A 16,228-nucleotide genomic window follows, 5' to 3' on the forward strand; every position below is an offset into this window, starting at 1 on the left:
TCAAAAGATTTCGGACGAGAAAGGAAACATTGCTTCAATGAGTAAAATATGTGATTGCAGGCTCTTCTATCCCCATTTGTGTCAGCTGTGGCAGGAAGCAAAATAGGTTTGGATGTGGGATGCCACATTCCGGGGATCAAAAACCTGGACACTCCCCATCACCCCATCACCACGATCCAGACACCCCCCATCATCCCGTATCTCCCTCACTCACCCCCTCCCTGCCACTAACGCTCCCCTTCCAGTGTGGTGTAGTGGTTAAGAGCGGTAGTCTCGTAATCTGGGGAACCGGGTTCGCGTCTCCGCTCCTCCACATGCAGCTGCTGGGTGACCTTGGGCTAGTCACACTTCTCTGAAGTCTCTCAGCCCCACTCACCTCACAGAGTGTTTGTTGTGGGGGAGAAGGGAAAGGAGAATATTAGCTGCTTTGAGATTCCTTAAAGGGAGTGAAAGGCGGGATATCAAATCCAAACTCTTCTTCTTCTTTCTTCCTCACCCGCTTGCTCCCCCCTTTTTCCCTCCCCTCTCTGCTGTCTTCGGCTTCCTGCTCACAATAAGAGAGGCTGAGTGGCCCCTAGAAGGCCACGCAAGGCCAGGTGACTGCAGGGACCAGCTCAGCCCCAGGAAGACAGTGCAAGGCCTGGCGACAGCCAGGAACACCAAACCTAGTGCAACCCCCGGGAGGCTGCTCCAGACCACCTGATGCCTGCTTCCTGTTCCAGGACACAGCGCCTTCTGAGCATGTGCATGCCTCACAATTAAAAAAACCACACAAAAACATTAAAAAAAAATTAAAACCCAAACCCGGACATTTAATCCAAAATGCAAAAATCTGCTCGGATGGGGGTGCTGGTTCCCCAAAACCAGACGTGTCCAAGAAATCCCAGGTGTAGGGCAACACTAGACCATGTGGTTGCACTATATAGAGAGTGAGCTTCATGTCTACCTCCTTGAAAACAATTGTTCACAAACATTTGCGGGGGGGGGGGGAGCACACTTTGTTTTATTTATTTTCAAAGCGTTTTAAAACACACACACACACACAAACAAACAATCTGTGCTCTGAGAAATTACTTCATACATGTTTTATAATAAAAGAGGTGATTTTGGCCAAAGTGAACAATTTAACCCTTTTCGCTATGGCCTGCTATGGGAACCACCTTTTGTCCAGGATTAAACTGGTGAAAATGTCGTTAGTTTTGCGCAAAGATGCAGCAATGGGTAATTGCACCGCTGTGAGTAGCATGCTGAGGCTGTGTAGCGACTGACACGGGATAAGTGCAGGCAGATGGAAAGAAAGGCAGAGGTTGACCTGCAGCAGGGCCCTTTCGTCAGCTTTACACCCTTTGCAAAACAGAAATAAATCCTTTAAGAAGATTACACTTTTCACACCTTCCCTTGTTCCCTGGGGGGTGAAAGAACTTGGAAATACATGTATATGCAAAGAATCATACCTCTTTGGCATAATGGTGGTATAAATGAATGTACAGTACTGGAAAACATCTTCCATCTTTCACTAAATGGAAATGAAGATTGCTGCTATTGTGTTAGAGTAAAAAAGTGGAGATTCTGGCCAGGTCTTGAACGGCTCATTGTACAAGGTATGGGTCTTTGTCATCAGTTTTACCTGCAAACCAAAAAAAATGCCTTTCCACACACCTTGAGCTGTTTCTCCCTTCTTTGTCTATAAAGGACACACCCTCTCTTTAACTCCACAGAGCACATAGAGCCATCTAGTGGCTGAACATTATATTGCAATCAAACACACGTAAATAAAAAAGCATCTCTTGTGAGCAAAGCAAATAAATCTTCAAAATTTTAATCTTCACAATTTGATATAGTTTGTCGAGTTTAAGCCAAGGAGGTCTGCCATTAACTGGAAAGGAGAAAGCCATATGAGAGAGACAGAAAGAAAATCAGGTAGTTAAAACATCAAAGAATTATTAAATTAATATTTAGAGCACATTGCAGCCACTTCTTCCAATTTACTGAAAGTTCCAGAATTGGATTTCAAACCTGAAACTGATCATTCTCATGTCACTGGCATGAATCCATTCATTGGCCTATAGGGCAGCCTAGAAATCTTTCAAATAAATAACAGTGACTCTAAATATTATAGTTTTGCAAAGTACAGTATAAAAAGACTTAGCAGGTCGAAAAATTATAAGAACCAAATGTTTAAGAAACATTAATTCTTTTGGAAGACTTGAGAATTGTATTATGAAGCAATTTCTGTAATGGTGGGATCTAGAAACATTTTTTTTTAAGAAAAAAAAGATGATTCCCCTATAACTACAACTTTTTGAGATTAGTCTTTGCATAGAATTCAGTTATTCTCGGACCCATGGTGGCTTGCTTGCTTGCTTGCTTGCTTGCTTGCTTGCTTGCTTTCTTTGTCTTTATATTGCTATTAACATTTTGAAAGCTGCCTTCAGTAGTGTCACCATGTCCAACACTCCCAACTTTTTCATTGCCTTGCCTTCCAGCAACTTTGGACTGAACTTTTAAACTAGAATGTTATTTCAAAGAACAGAAAGTTTCAGTAAAGCCACTAGGCATAAAGGGGGGGGGGGAGGAATGAGCAATGTTAATAAAAACTCAGAAAGCAGTGACATAAAAGGAGAAATTACATAATTTCCATATTTATAAATCCAAACCCTATGAGGATTCCAGCAGGCGGTATCAAATTGACAGCACGCATGGCAAAGCCCAAAACGAGAGAGAGAAAAGTTCCAATTAAGAGAAAGAATCAGAGTGTCGTTCCCGGAGTTCCATTTAAATCAGAACCAATCAAGGCTTGTTCTGATTCCTGCCGTTTCACTCAGGAAATAATGAGAAAGATGAAAGAGGCCCAGCCAGCCAACGCAGCCCCACACAGCCCTTTGAAGCCAAGAAATCACAAACATCACTTCGGAGAGTTCTGCCTTCGCGAGGCAGCTGTTGCGTGGCCTTCTTCAAGAAAGCAATCTGCAGTTTGATTTTGCCTTACAACAGCCCCTGCACCTTGGTGCTGACAAACAATCAAGGCCAGCCTGCAGGGGCAATGAGTTTCCAAGCAAGAAGGGGAAATCTTTTGGAGGAGGGGTGTCAAAATTGATCAAGCCACATACTCAGCCCTGGATCGGTTTTGCTTCGAAGGACATTTGAGGTCATGTTCATGCATGTCTCAGGTGCTATCAAATCACGCATCCCACATCCCATTACTATTCCTGTCGTCATGATCGCAAAGGTCCTAGAGTTCAGAAGCTGTATTATTCATCTTACTACTTTGCTATTACATCATCTCTTACCTCACAATGCACCTTGTTCCACTATATTGTGAGGCAGCATTGGTTGCTGGGCATCCTCCATCCCCGCTCACCTCAGCAAGTCCACCTCCTCACTACAATAAGGACAGTGGGCTCTTGTCAATAGGTCTTCTGCTATGGTGCAGATCCTCAGCCGATGAACACCCGCACCAACCTTGGACTCCAATCCCATTGTGATGGTTTTATACATTCTACAAATTCTATAGATTCATGGGACACAGAAAATCAAGGAAACGCCAAGTCAGTGAAGTCAAAGAAGGGCAGGAACAATCTTGGAGAATGCATTCAGAGCTGGGTCACAGTAAGGTATTTGCAACCGTCTTCACAAATACCTACCGCAAGGTATGTAGCCTTTCTAAAGGGATGAATTAATTCATATTATCAGCCATTATGTCTCCTATTCAAAATTGGGTTTTCCATCTTGATATGACCTGGAAACCGTTAAAATGTGTGCTGGAATCTAATCTAAGCCACCATGAGCAGAATAAAAAAGCTATTCCATGAAAGGAGAAACTAGCTGTGCTGTCTCCATCATAAGTTTCAGCTAAATTAGGAGGTTTGAGACAACAGAATGGGGAGGGGAGAGTGTGACAGGAGTGTTGAATGGGGATCTGAGGAGCGCAATGGCAAGGATCCCTAAGGCAGCAGACTGTGTTACGTCAGCTGACACCCCCATTCCAGTGGTTGGTCTACCACTTTCAGTTCCCAGCTCAGCCAGAAGCCTGATCACCATCTGCCGCTGGTAGACACCCTGTCCGAGGCCTCCAATTTAGGGTGCCAGTTCTCTTCTCCTGAACAGTGCAATAAAAGAGACTGCATTTCCCATTCTCTCTTACTGCTTGTCAGTGTTAGCAATTAAAGGACCACGGCTATTTTTATAAGGTGCATCTGACCACCACCATCTATGCACTTATCACCTGACCTGTCAACATGGCAGAAAAGGATTACTGCATGACCAGTGCATGCTTTGAAGCTGTGCAGCCCAAGAGTGCCCCAAGGGAAGAAATATAACCCCTTTCCAGGAATGCTGCAAATGCTTCTAAATGTGCACAATTAATACCAAAAGAGAAGCACTGACAGCTGCCATTTAGTCAGTGTACTAAGGTGCACTTAGGGATGATCCAATCTCTCCATTGTAGGCCTATGGATGCCAATCGATGCTGTTTTTAGAAATCCTGGCTTAAAGGTTATCTCTTGTAAAGCCGGCGTGGGATAACTGTGACCCTCCAGACCTTGTTGAACTGCATTTCCCATCATTCCTGACCTGTGGCCATGCTGGTTGGGATTAATGGGAGTTGGAGGCTGTGGCAATCACACAGGATCCCCGGACATTTCACCATCTATTGATCCCTGTGCCACCACTTTATTTCTCTCTGCCACCACCCAGGCCCTACCTGGGACAATACTGAGTCCAATCAGGGTTAAATTGGAACATAAACTTTTGTTTATTTATTGCAGTTTAAAAAGTGTATGGTTTCATAAATGGTATCGGTCAATTACATTCATGGGGTGCCTATCCAGACCTATAACTTTTGCTACCTCCTCTCACTCACTAAACCGCCTCTCAGATATTTACTTGTCATCCTAGCTTCTAACTTCCTGACTCAGCTTATTTCGCTACACTAACTCAACCTACCCACACTCTATCCCAATTCACTCCCACTCCCACCCAACCAACCACCCAACTCCCAACGAACTCTCCAACGAACTCCCCCTTTGCCCCTCCCAGAGCTGGTTTTATAGTCCCTCTGACTCCACCTGGGTCCTGATTGGGTAACCTGTTTAACTATTTCACCTCCAGCACTCTCTCATATGTTAACATCACAGAGGCCAACAGCACCAAGAGGGCCGCAGGTATCTCATTATTGTTGCCACAGAACAAAATCCTTCTACTCCTTTCCTGCTCCATAAGCTTTACTCTGCTCCATTATTCATATTTAATCTTTGTAATGTTATAATTTGGTTTCAATTTATTTCAGCACCTGCTCATGATGCCACTAGATGGTGAATATGATACGGTCATCAATTATCTCCTAGGTTGTTTTTTATGTTTGTATTGCATTGTATAGGATATATGGAGAACTATAATTAATTTTTTTACTGCTTTCTTTCACTGCACCCTTTCTCGCTAGGGATCTTACACTTTCATTACTAAACCAAACAAACACTACTGGTGTTTCCGCAGTATAAACAGCTTCCATTTTCTTCTTAAACCAGGCAGGCTTACTTAAACTAATTTTAACCGCTTCAGTTGGGAGAAGTAGCCCAACTTTAGGGACCTGCAGATCCATGTAAATATGATCGGTTGGGCTCTCTAATTACCATATGTTGTAGGCAATCAATAAAGATGAATATCTCATTTCATATCCTGTTTGCGGGCTTCCCAGAGGCAGTTTTCTGCTGGAAGATGCTAGAGGCTGCCCTCATTATCAAGGTAATATTTGCATGCATTAAACTTCATAAACATACTACTCACCATGGTTGTATACATGTTCCCATTCACTCAAGCATCCAGTGCATTCCCATTGCTTGTTGAGGAAGCCACATAAGCACTATGTTAGCCACAATCCATATCTATCTAGCCTGTAGATTCTTGACAAATGCTGCATTTTCATGCATTTCCCCCCAAATCAGCTTCACTTTGATTTGAAAATGTAAACCACATAAAGACATCTACCTACCCTCGCCACCCACTGGTGTGGACAGAAAGCAGGCAAACACATTCAACCATACTAATGTGTACAGTACAACAATGTACAAAGGCTGTTTGAAACTCAGCAGGAGAAAACCACCTTGCTATGTTTTAAGCTGGTAATGTGTGCACAATCCATTTATACAAAAGCTAGAGAATGCAAGAGTCATGATAGAGAATGCAAAAGTCATGAAGAGGCCACTGTGAACATAAATTGCACTGACCATATATGTGTCCCTGCGCACGCACGCACGCACGCACACACACACACACACAGAGGCAGTAGGGATTTTCATTTTTTCCCGTTCTTTTATGGACCTCAGGTCTTTATTCATGCATAGAGCTTAGGTGGTACTGGTACTCATGTGAAAAGTATTTTGGGGATTGGGGGCACTAGGGCACCACCAGTTGAGATGTTATCTTGTGCCAGATCACTTGAAGGCAGAAAAAAAATGCTTTATCGTTTTCTAAATGTCAGCTCCTCTCCTTCTGTGGAGGGGGACAATTCTCCTTCTGGCTCAGCTAGCTTGAATCTTAGATTAGTCATTCATGCAAAATTCAAGGCCAAAGGAGTGAGTCGTTTAGTAGTTCACTCATCTTAAGTCTGTTATTAGTAGAGTTGTGACCTTATTGTTTAGCCAGCCTCAGGTAGGCCTAGCCCCCCCCCCCCAATGAATACATCTTTCACATGAGTACCAATGGTACCTTCTCCAGTAGCACAGTTGGTATGAGTGAAGGGTGGTAGCTTAGCAGAAAAAGAGGATTTTTGGATACACTTGTGGTGGTATGCTGGCTTTTAGGTGGTATTTCTGTTTGGCTTCCAAGCAGCCAGATTCAACAATTTTGATTCTGGGTTCCTGAGAAAGCATTGTGTGAGCAGATCTGGGATCACAAATAGCATCCAAGATGGTGATTTATATCAGGGGTAGGCAACCTAAGGCCCAGGGGCCGGATGCGGCCCAATCACCTTCTCAATCCAGCCCGCAGACAATCCAGGAATCAGTGTGTTTTTACATGAGTAGAATGTGTACTTTTATTTAAAATTCATCCCTGGGTTATTTGTGGGGCCTGTCTAGTGTTTTTACATGAGTAGAATGTGTGCTTTTATTTAAAATGCATCTCTGGGTTATTTGTTGGGCATAGGATTTGTTCATATTTTTAAAAAAATATAGTCTGCCCCCCCCCCACAAGGTCTGAGGGATGGTGGACCGGCACATGGCTGAAAAAGGTTGCTGACCCCTGATTTATATCTTGCTCTTCCTCCCAAAGGCACCCATGCCATGCCTTTCTTCCATGTCATTTCTTAATCGAAATTGCTTTTCCACCCCACCCCAAAGCTGCCATCAGCCCTGCTGGGGGAAAATACAGATAGCTCTACCATGTTTGGGATTTTTCTCAGTTTGGTAATAGCAAAATTGTGGGGAGAGGATTTAAATGGAGAAAACAGCAGAGGAAAATGTTTCAACCTACACTCCCTCACTATCACTGCTCCTACAAAAACTGGGTATCCCCTTATGGCTGCTTTAAAGTTTAACAATAAAAAGTTGGGAAATGTAGTCATGAATCTACTGCATCACATCTGTTTTGGCCCTTAGATTCAATTTCCATTTTCCTTAGATACTAATTTCATCTTATAAAAACTCCACAAGCAGCTATCTTTTAGAAAGCATACTGAAAGCAAAGCAATATATTTGCTAATATTAGACTGTGCTGGCAATATGTTGTTTTAGAGAGCATTTAAAAGTGTGAATGAGAAATAAGGTCAAGTAACTTTTTGCACAGTATGTTCTCTATAAAAAGTATGCACCTTTTTCAATTTGAAGCATTTACTAAACATTTACATGCAGTTCCCTCAGGGTTTCACTACAAACACTGCAAACATTCTGTGTGAGACACAGCATTCAGAATGTGCCGCCTCGGGCACATGGCCAACTATGTACTGCCATTTGCATAATCTCAGCCACTTATAGCCTTGACATTGTGACATATACTTGTTTCCACACACAGCAGTCACTTCACAATAAAAGATCCCCCTATATGGCCTTGCACTTACAGAAGCCAGATCACATCATGGTCCCTAGATGTTAGCATTTCCCTAGTGTGTGCTCCATACCCTGCAGCTGTATAGAGTACCTTTACCTCCCACGTCGCCATTGTCGAAAACAGAGAGAGAAATAATTTCCACCATATTCTATATGTCTAACTTACCCACAGATTTCTCAGCCTGGAGAAGCTAACTCCCAAGGCTCAATTCATACACAGAGGCAAGGCCCATGTCATTTAGAACAATAACACACTGCCTTTCATTTGAATTCATCCAAAGAGTGTCAACTCTAGGTGTCAGGGAACTGCCATCAGTGCCGGAGGGAGAGAGCAAAATCCAGAGGGATTCCAGAGAGCGTCCCGGGATTGGGAGAGGCAGCCCATCTTCTGGGGAAGAGAATCAGCGTAGCACCGGTGGAGAAGGGGGGCAGATGGGGGAATCGGCGAGGCGGTCCCATGACTCCTTGCCGGGGACCAGCGGGGAGAGTAGGGGTACTCCGCTGCCTACGCCCTCCTTGCGCAGAAGGCTTTCGCGCAGAGAGAGTAGGAGGAGACTAGGCGTCAAAGATCTTCTTTGCTGGAAGAAGTTTAAGAAACGCCCACTGACGGATTCTGCCAGCGATTGAGACAGCCACGGGTGAGTGGCTGTCCGGACAGAAAAGGTTCACTCAGGCAACCCAGCCAGGTGTTTGCACCGGCTTATGCACGAGCAACCCCTAGAACCATTACACTAGGTTTTTGAGGTTCCTTGCACTAGATACTCTCCATTATCCCTCTCCATCAGAAAGTCTCAACACCATTTTCACTAGTTGCTCCTGCTGCTCTTCTTCTTCTTCTTCTTCACCACCACCACCACCACCACCACCATAGCTACCACCTGCGTGCTCACGAGGCAGAGCGCCAAGCAGGCAGTGGCATTTGCTGCTCCTCTTCCTGGTAGAGCTTTCCTGACAGAACAGACATGTTCACCTGTCACAACAATATCAGTAGGTCAGCCTAACATAGGTCACCCTGGATCCAACTTTGTGGGATGTATTATCCAGTAAATACGTGGCAAACTGTTGACTGAGAGATTTCAGCAAAGTAAAGGTTCCTCTGGGCTGAGCTCAGTGAAGGCCACATTTGATCCTTATGAAACCACAGATATTTGCAGACATGACCACTGCTGCAGTCCCATTTGCTCCACCAAAAGCTCATTGTTAAATGCTGATGCCAATAAAATTGATCCCTCCAAAAAAAGCATTTACCAAAGAGATACAGAAAGGGTGTGAATACTACTGTGAAGTATTATCAACTTGCAAATTTCACTGCAAATTTACACCTAGGATACTAGACATTCCCAAATGAGTTTCCTATATGCTATGACTCAACCATGAGCAGAGAAGCTGCTCATTTGATGGTCATTTCAGGAGCTTCAGCACTGGGATAAAATATAAGTGGGATTTTCTACTCTGAACAACTGTGTGGCATGAAGCTAAGGCAAAACACAATTGGACAGAGGAATCACAAGTAAATCACTGTCACTGCTCAACATACATCATCTTAGTCCTTATCTCATTTATTAAGATGTCACATTTTTTTGCCAGACTTGGTTTAAGGCAGGTACCACTTAGGACACTTCTTAGCAACCCTTGCTACAGATACTGAAAAGACTCAACTCAGAGCTACAGCTGTCCAAGGTGGACAAAGCAATGCAAAACTTAAATTCCCAGGCAATCCCAAGCACACTGGCATTAATACAGGTTGGCTGTTCCAATTTGCTAGGGGCAAACGATGCTATCAAACCAGCCCCTTAACAGCCACTTGGGTGCTGTCCCATGTCAAGGATTTCTGTCTGGGCATCATCACACAGCATCTCAATGAATCATCACCTTACCTTTGCAGGCCACATTGTTCTCGGGCTCATATCCAGCCTTGCAGGTACAGCGGCCAATGGGAACCATCCACTCCCCATCACCATTGCAGTACAACTTAATGGGCACATCCACCTCCTCGGCATTCGGGATGCACGTGCCCCGTGCAATCACTAGGGAGGTGCTCTCTGCTCCTGTCATCGTCTCTGGGAAGATGGCAAAATTCTGCACCACGCTGGGGCATTTCTTAAAGAAGACCCTCACCGACAGCAGTGACATGCATGCCCCATAATCCTGAAAGGCCAGGTAAAAGCCGTTGCGATTGAGAGGACCAAAGCTCCTCACCTCTGTGTTCACCTTCATCAACCTGCCACCAAAGTCCACCTGAGAGAAGCTCTCGTCTGCAGCAATGGTGTCCACCTTGAGGTAAGGGGCCTCTGTCCAGAAGGCTGACTTCTTGGTGGCGATGACAGAGTCTGTCTCATAGTAATACAGGTTGAAGGTTTCCTTGCAAGAACCAGGGACATTTGGGAGGCTGCTGCAGTCCCTCACCGTGAAGCGCATCTCTGTGTAGATGCGGTGCGCGCCCCGTCGGTTGATGAATGTGGTGAGGAGCCAGTTGTTCTGGTTGGGCTCAAAGACATTGCACACCTGGTAAGTCCGGATAGTGTTGAGGTTCTCATCGTAGCCACTGACTTCTTCCCACTGTGTGGAACAAATAAGAAGGGAGAGAGGGGGGAATCAGGCAATTAAAATGAATGGAGAGAACGAAACACAGAGATGGCACTTTAAACCAGGGGGATCATTAATCACTGCAAGCTAGCTGGGATACACAAGACTTGGAGGATTTGTGTGTTCTACTTTCAGTTCTGAAAAACGTGAGAGACATCCCTAATTTTAGGGTCTGTTCCATGAGCATGGAATCAGCCAACAGAAAGAAAGCCAATAAGCTAAGAGTTCTTGGCCCAGTCACACACACACACACACACACACACACACACTGCTTGAGGCCAGCAAAGTGACACACACATTTAGATTTTTACTCATATGCTAACCCGCTTCTTGAAGCTGATGTAACTCTGAATCATCTGATGCCCTTAAGGTTCTGTGACAAAGATCATAAAAATCAACCAGTTTCTGCTCTTCTGATAGTTTGACCTCTTTTAACCCCTAATTGGCAGAGCCTCTGTAAGCTTGGCAGTTTCCTGAGCAATGCTCATCTTAGATAGAGCTGGCAACTATCAGGGTGTTTAGTGTAAAAAAATAGGGGGGAAATGTGGGCCATAATTAAATTAAATTAAATTAACAAGCTGGTCTAACTGAAATTACTGAAAATAGGTTGGTGACTCAATAATCCTTTTCAAGTTATACAATAAAAGGAAAGGAACCCTACCTAAACCTGTAGGTGGGCTATCAAAACCAATAAATTCTGCTCTGGAACCAGGGACATTTCATTAATTATTTGACTAATGGATCTGAAACAGTTATACCTTGCCTTTCAGCTTCCCAAGGCAGCTCACAATAATAACAATAAAAACAATCAATGAATCTGAATGCAATTAAATCATAATATTAACAGCAGCATAGATCAGAAAAATAACAGTACAGTGGTACCTTGGGTTAAGAACTTAATTCGTTCTGGAGGTTCGTTTTTAACCTGAAACTGTTCTTAACCTGAGGTACCACTTTAGCTAATGGGGCCTCCCACTGCTGCCGCGCCACCACCGCGCAATTTCTGTTCTCATCCTGAAGCAAAGTTCTTAACCTGAGGTACTATTTCTGGGTTAGCGGAGTCTGTAACCTGAAGCGTCTGTAACCCGAGGTACCACTGTAGCATCCTAAAACTACATAAGAGAGGAGGTGATGGTCATCGCTCCACATTAGAAGGACAGGTGAGGGGCGTGTATGGGTTAATCCCACCCCTTACTGCCAACATGCATGGCTGCTATGGCCCCCTGCTATCCAGCCATCTCTCTGTGTACCAATGTATGCAAACAGAACTCCTCCATGGGAAGCAGGGAGCTTTCAGAGGCAGCCAGATGCAGGGAGTGCAGGAGGACAGGCTGCTCCACTAGCGGCAAGTGTAGCTGCCAGAGAGTCACCTTTGCCAAGATTATTACTACAATGTTACTAAGCTGCACTAGCTTCCAGTTCAATGTACTGGTTATTACCTATACAGTGGTACCTCGGTTTGCGAACTTTATCCATTCCTGAAGTCCGTTCTTAAACCAAAGCCGTTCTTAAACTGAGGCGGACTTTCCCTAATGAGGCCTCCCACCGCCGGTGCCCTTCCACTGTTTGGCTTCCGTTCATAGACTGAGGTAAAGTTCACAAATCAGAACACTACTTCCGGTTTTGCAGAGTTCGTAAACTGAATAGTTCATAAACAGGACTGTTCATAAACTGAGGTACCACTGTAGTGCATTAAATCAGGCTTCCTCAACCTCAGCCCTCCAGATGTTTTGGACTACAATTCCCATCATCCCTGACCACTGGTCCTGTTAGCTGGGGATCATGGGAGTTGTAGGCCAAAACATCTGGAGGGCCGCAGGTTGGGGATGCCTGCCTTACATGGTTTGGAACCAGGATATTTGAAGGGCTATTTTCCCTCCCATGATGTTCACTGTTGGATGTCCTACTCCATGTCCCTTTGCCTTCAACTACTCAGCTGGTCAGGACATGTTACAGTGTCTTCTTAGTAGCGAGGCCAAGGTTGGGAAACTCCCTCCCACAGGAAGCCTGATTGGATCCTTCCTCCTGGCCTTCAGACAAATAATGGCGACATTCCTACTCCACCAGGTATTTCATCTGCCTCTATTTTAGCAGGGGTTTTTCCTCCTGCTGTTACAGGTTGTTTTAATGTTCCTTCCATTTTTATCTGTTAATAATGATTTTTTTTGGTTTTTTTGTGTGTAGTGTTTTTCTTTAAGATTATTGTGATGTGCCTTGGAGGACTTGCAACTGTGATGTGCCTTGGTGACCTTGTTGTCAAAAGATGGGACAGGGACATTTTTAAACAAAGTGTGGTGACCAGTTTTGATAGAATATCATATGCAGTGAAAAACTCTAATGATTTATAGGTCATTTTTCAGCAAAATGATGGTATATAAATAAGGAGAAAGGCAAAGAACACACTGGGGCAAGGTTGGCTGTTTCTGCAGGCCATCTACCACCAGTTGCCCAGTGAGAAGAATCCTGATGACTTTGGATATGACTCATGAGACAACCTGGAAGGGATCTGCATCCTGGAAAGTGAGTTATAAGGAACTGCAATAATAAACATATAAAGTCTCCACATCCAAGATAGCCAGGATTCTATACCCTGTGAGAATGACAGACTGAATTTGGTTATTTATAAGTCACCCTTTTGAGTCATATCTACTAAAGGTGGCAAAGAGCAATAATACAACCATTAAAATGCAATAACAGAGTGAAATATCACTTCCACCTGGAGCTGGCTTGTGTGGCTCCTGTGGACCAATCAGAGTGCTGTATTCTGGACCCTATTGTTCTAGGACCAATCAGACTGCTGCCTTTTGGATCCTATTCACTCAGTACGTAACACATAGTGTAACACTGTATGCATTCCAGCATAATATAGCACTGGCTTACCCAGACTTTGCACATTATGGCTTACTGGAACAAGGGTATACTCCTAGAAAGAAGCTTGCAGGGTCTTTGTATCTTTACAAGCAGCGCTGAGCTAAGCCAAAGTTTCATTTAATGTTCCAGCCCAACCCAGACTGGTGGTTAAGCTCTCTCCTCGTTAATCACAAATAGTAGTGACAATTTGGCTATGAATCATGAACCCGGGTTTGGAAAACATACTAAACCAAACCTCGACTTAGTTCAGTATGGAACAAGAATTTTTAAAAGGAGCAAGGTGGCTACAAGCTGCTCTCCAAGAGTCCACACATTTGTGTGGTTCCAGGAAGTCATAGATCGGCTTACCATGTCATACAAACCACATCAAACTGCAAAATACAAAAGAAATGGCAATACAATTCAGACAGCATAAAACCATTTCCAAAGCAAGCACAGTAAAACAATAAAACACTAGCATAGCATCAGCTAAAACACATCAGCTTACAGCTATCTGAAACTGGTGGGTTTTTAAGCTTTATTAAATACTACAACTGATAGTGGAAACCATAAATTTATTGGGAGGCAGTTCCTTTGGGGGGCTGTGTGCCCATCCAGCACCTCCCTACCTAGATTACCCAGTTTCTTTACCCACAACAGCTTTGTCTTGTCTGGTTTAAGATTCAGTTTGCTCACTTTCATCCATCCCAAAACTCCCCTTTAGACATGTGTTTAGAAATTCCACAGCCTCTCTGGGATTTGCAGGTATGTTGCTGAGACTGTTCCCCAATGGCTTCATGTATATATCAACTATCTTCAACCTTTTCCGACCCAGCACCCACTTTTAACACAAACGTGCATTCGGGAACCCTTTTCTTGAAGCATATATTTGCAATATATTTCCACCTTGGATCAGGCTGTGACCCACTAGGATCCCAACCCACCAGTTGAAGATCAGTGGCTGTGGATGATAAAAACTGAGAGGGTGGGAGAGAGATGAAACCTTGGCACCCTGTTATGCCAAAGGCCACAGGATGAAACAGAAATTTCCTCGGGACTTCAATGTTGTCTCCCAAATAATGTAACATCTGAGAACTGACTGCAGATAGCCAGACATTTCCCATTTCCCCTCCACAAGGAGCTCAAGAGTGGTACAAATGGTACTCCCCCTCCTCATTTAACATTTCAGTCCTCCTCCACATAACATTTCAGTCTCCTAGACACCTTGCTACTGGTCTCAAACCTGCGTCTCCCTCCCGCCCCCAATTATATTTTTGTGGTGGTTATTTTCTCATTGAGGGTTGCCTATATAGGGTTGGGGTGTTGCCTGCTTTTTCAGCTTGTCTTCAGTTTGTTTTAGGGGAGTGTAGGTAGTTTGCCTGTTTAGCATGGGTTCTGAGCATCATCCATTTTTCTTCTGTGAAATTAATACGTTGTGGTGTCCACAACAGTTTCTTAAATTTCTCAACCTTTTTTTAAAAAAGGAGTTCCCTGTTTTAAGGTGTTGCAAGATGGCTCTTTGCTATTTTTGCTGCAAGAGACTAATGTGTCTGCCATTTGGAAGTGGTGAATAAAGTGATCCAAACCAGCACAGTTCAACAAGGAAAAAAGGTGGAAAATCACTTCACTCAGGTTATGGCTATGGGGGGGGGGCGCGTACCTTAAGGACTTTAAACTACAAGCTCATTGCAAACAGAATAGTGAAAATCAAACCTGTTAAACACCATGCCCGAAATTGAAGCGTTCTAACCTACTTGTCTCCATCTGCTAACATGCTAAAACACAACTGTATTATTGCAACACTTCTCCAGTAATGACCATATTGAGTGGGTGTCATATGATCATAAATAAGGGAAGGGGGAGGTCATCTGTGCAGCCACATGAGGAAAGTGGGAAAGCGGATGAACCTGTGGTCCACATGTGGTTTGGGGAATAGGAAATGAATACGAGAAAACTTGCTCCAGGCAGGGCTCTCCGCTTCTCAGTTTTCTGAGCAGCAACATCCATCAAAATTGACACAGGGACTGTGCCAATTTTCAGGTGGAATAATGAAAGGGCATTACCGTAATGTTGGCTACTGTGGCAATTAAAGGGCAGGAAGAAAGTGTGCCCAGGCCTGTGATGGAATTAGAATATCGCGGCCCAATTTATAAGGCATCCAAATTGCTCGGTGTTTACAGGCTGATTGTTTGCAACAGCATTATTCATATGGCAGCCTTTAAGTGCTGCTCTGGATGTGATGCATAATTCCAAGGTGCTCCAGTGCCACTGAAGCATGAATTAATGGCTGTGTCGCCGAACGTTATCAGAAGGATTTTAATGTTTTTTTATGGAGATGAGAGTATTACATATGTAAGCAAAACTGTATGGTGTAAAATGTTAGGCTGTCATGTAGATCAACGGAAGTTAATGTGGTGGCAAGGGGAAAGGAGATTATTCTGTGCTGAGGAGCGCGCATGCCTGCAACCTCAGGTTGCTTTCGGAGTTTTCAAGTTCTTATTACTGCACTTAAAAAGTCCACACAGTATTTCCCCTGCTAAATTTCAGCTCCAGAATAAAGTGCTGAGAAGCAGCAAAGGCTCGCAAAACTGTAATGCAGCCACCAATCAACCGTTTACTTCCTTCCTAGGTGGTGATAACAATCCCATTAAAAGGTACTATCTCTGCCTCTATGCGCAACAATATAAAATTGTTTCAAAGCATGTACATTTATACACAAGCTGTTATGCTGGATTCTCTGCAAAGTGCAT

General features: G+C 44.0%; 1 protein-coding gene and 2 long non-coding RNA genes across 12 annotated transcripts in view; 1 reads left to right on the forward strand and 2 right to left on the reverse strand.

The window, feature by feature from the left end:
- EPHB1 (EPH receptor B1) overlaps nt 1-16,228 on the reverse strand; it is a 337,865-nt gene that overhangs the window by 184,313 nt on the left and 137,324 nt on the right. For all 8 annotated transcript variants that reach the window (XR_014565064.1, XR_014565065.1, XR_014565066.1 and 5 more), the window contains exon 3: nt 9,920-10,601. Coding sequence is in view for 5 of the 8 variants with exons in the window: in XM_083741794.1 (XP_083597920.1) it covers nt 9,920-10,601 (682 nt within the window). In the remaining 3 variants the exon portion in view is untranslated. The remainder of the gene's footprint in view (nt 1-9,919; nt 10,602-16,228) is intronic.
- On the reverse strand, nt 2,627-6,599 carry LOC310846027. The gene is made up of 2 exons (XR_014565096.1): nt 4,930-6,599; nt 2,627-4,883 (listed from the first exon to the last, which is right to left on the reverse strand). It is a non-coding gene; the product is annotated as an uncharacterized lncRNA (long non-coding RNA).
- Nucleotides 10,182-15,066, forward strand: LOC310846019. Of its 3 annotated transcripts, none has more exons than XR_014565087.1 (4): nt 10,190-10,310; nt 10,399-10,550; nt 12,977-13,148; nt 14,963-15,066. It is a non-coding gene; the product is annotated as an uncharacterized lncRNA (long non-coding RNA). The 3 variants fall into 3 exon arrangements; XR_014565088.1 differs by having other exon boundaries at nt 12,989-13,148; XR_014565086.1 differs by lacking the exon at nt 10,399-10,550 and having other exon boundaries at nt 10,182-10,322; nt 12,989-13,148.

This window comes from Podarcis gaigeae (assembly GCF_964106915.1).
Source record: "Podarcis gaigeae genome assembly, chromosome: 5".
In the NCBI taxonomy this organism is placed as follows: Eukaryota; Metazoa; Chordata; class Lepidosauria; order Squamata; family Lacertidae; genus Podarcis; species Podarcis gaigeae.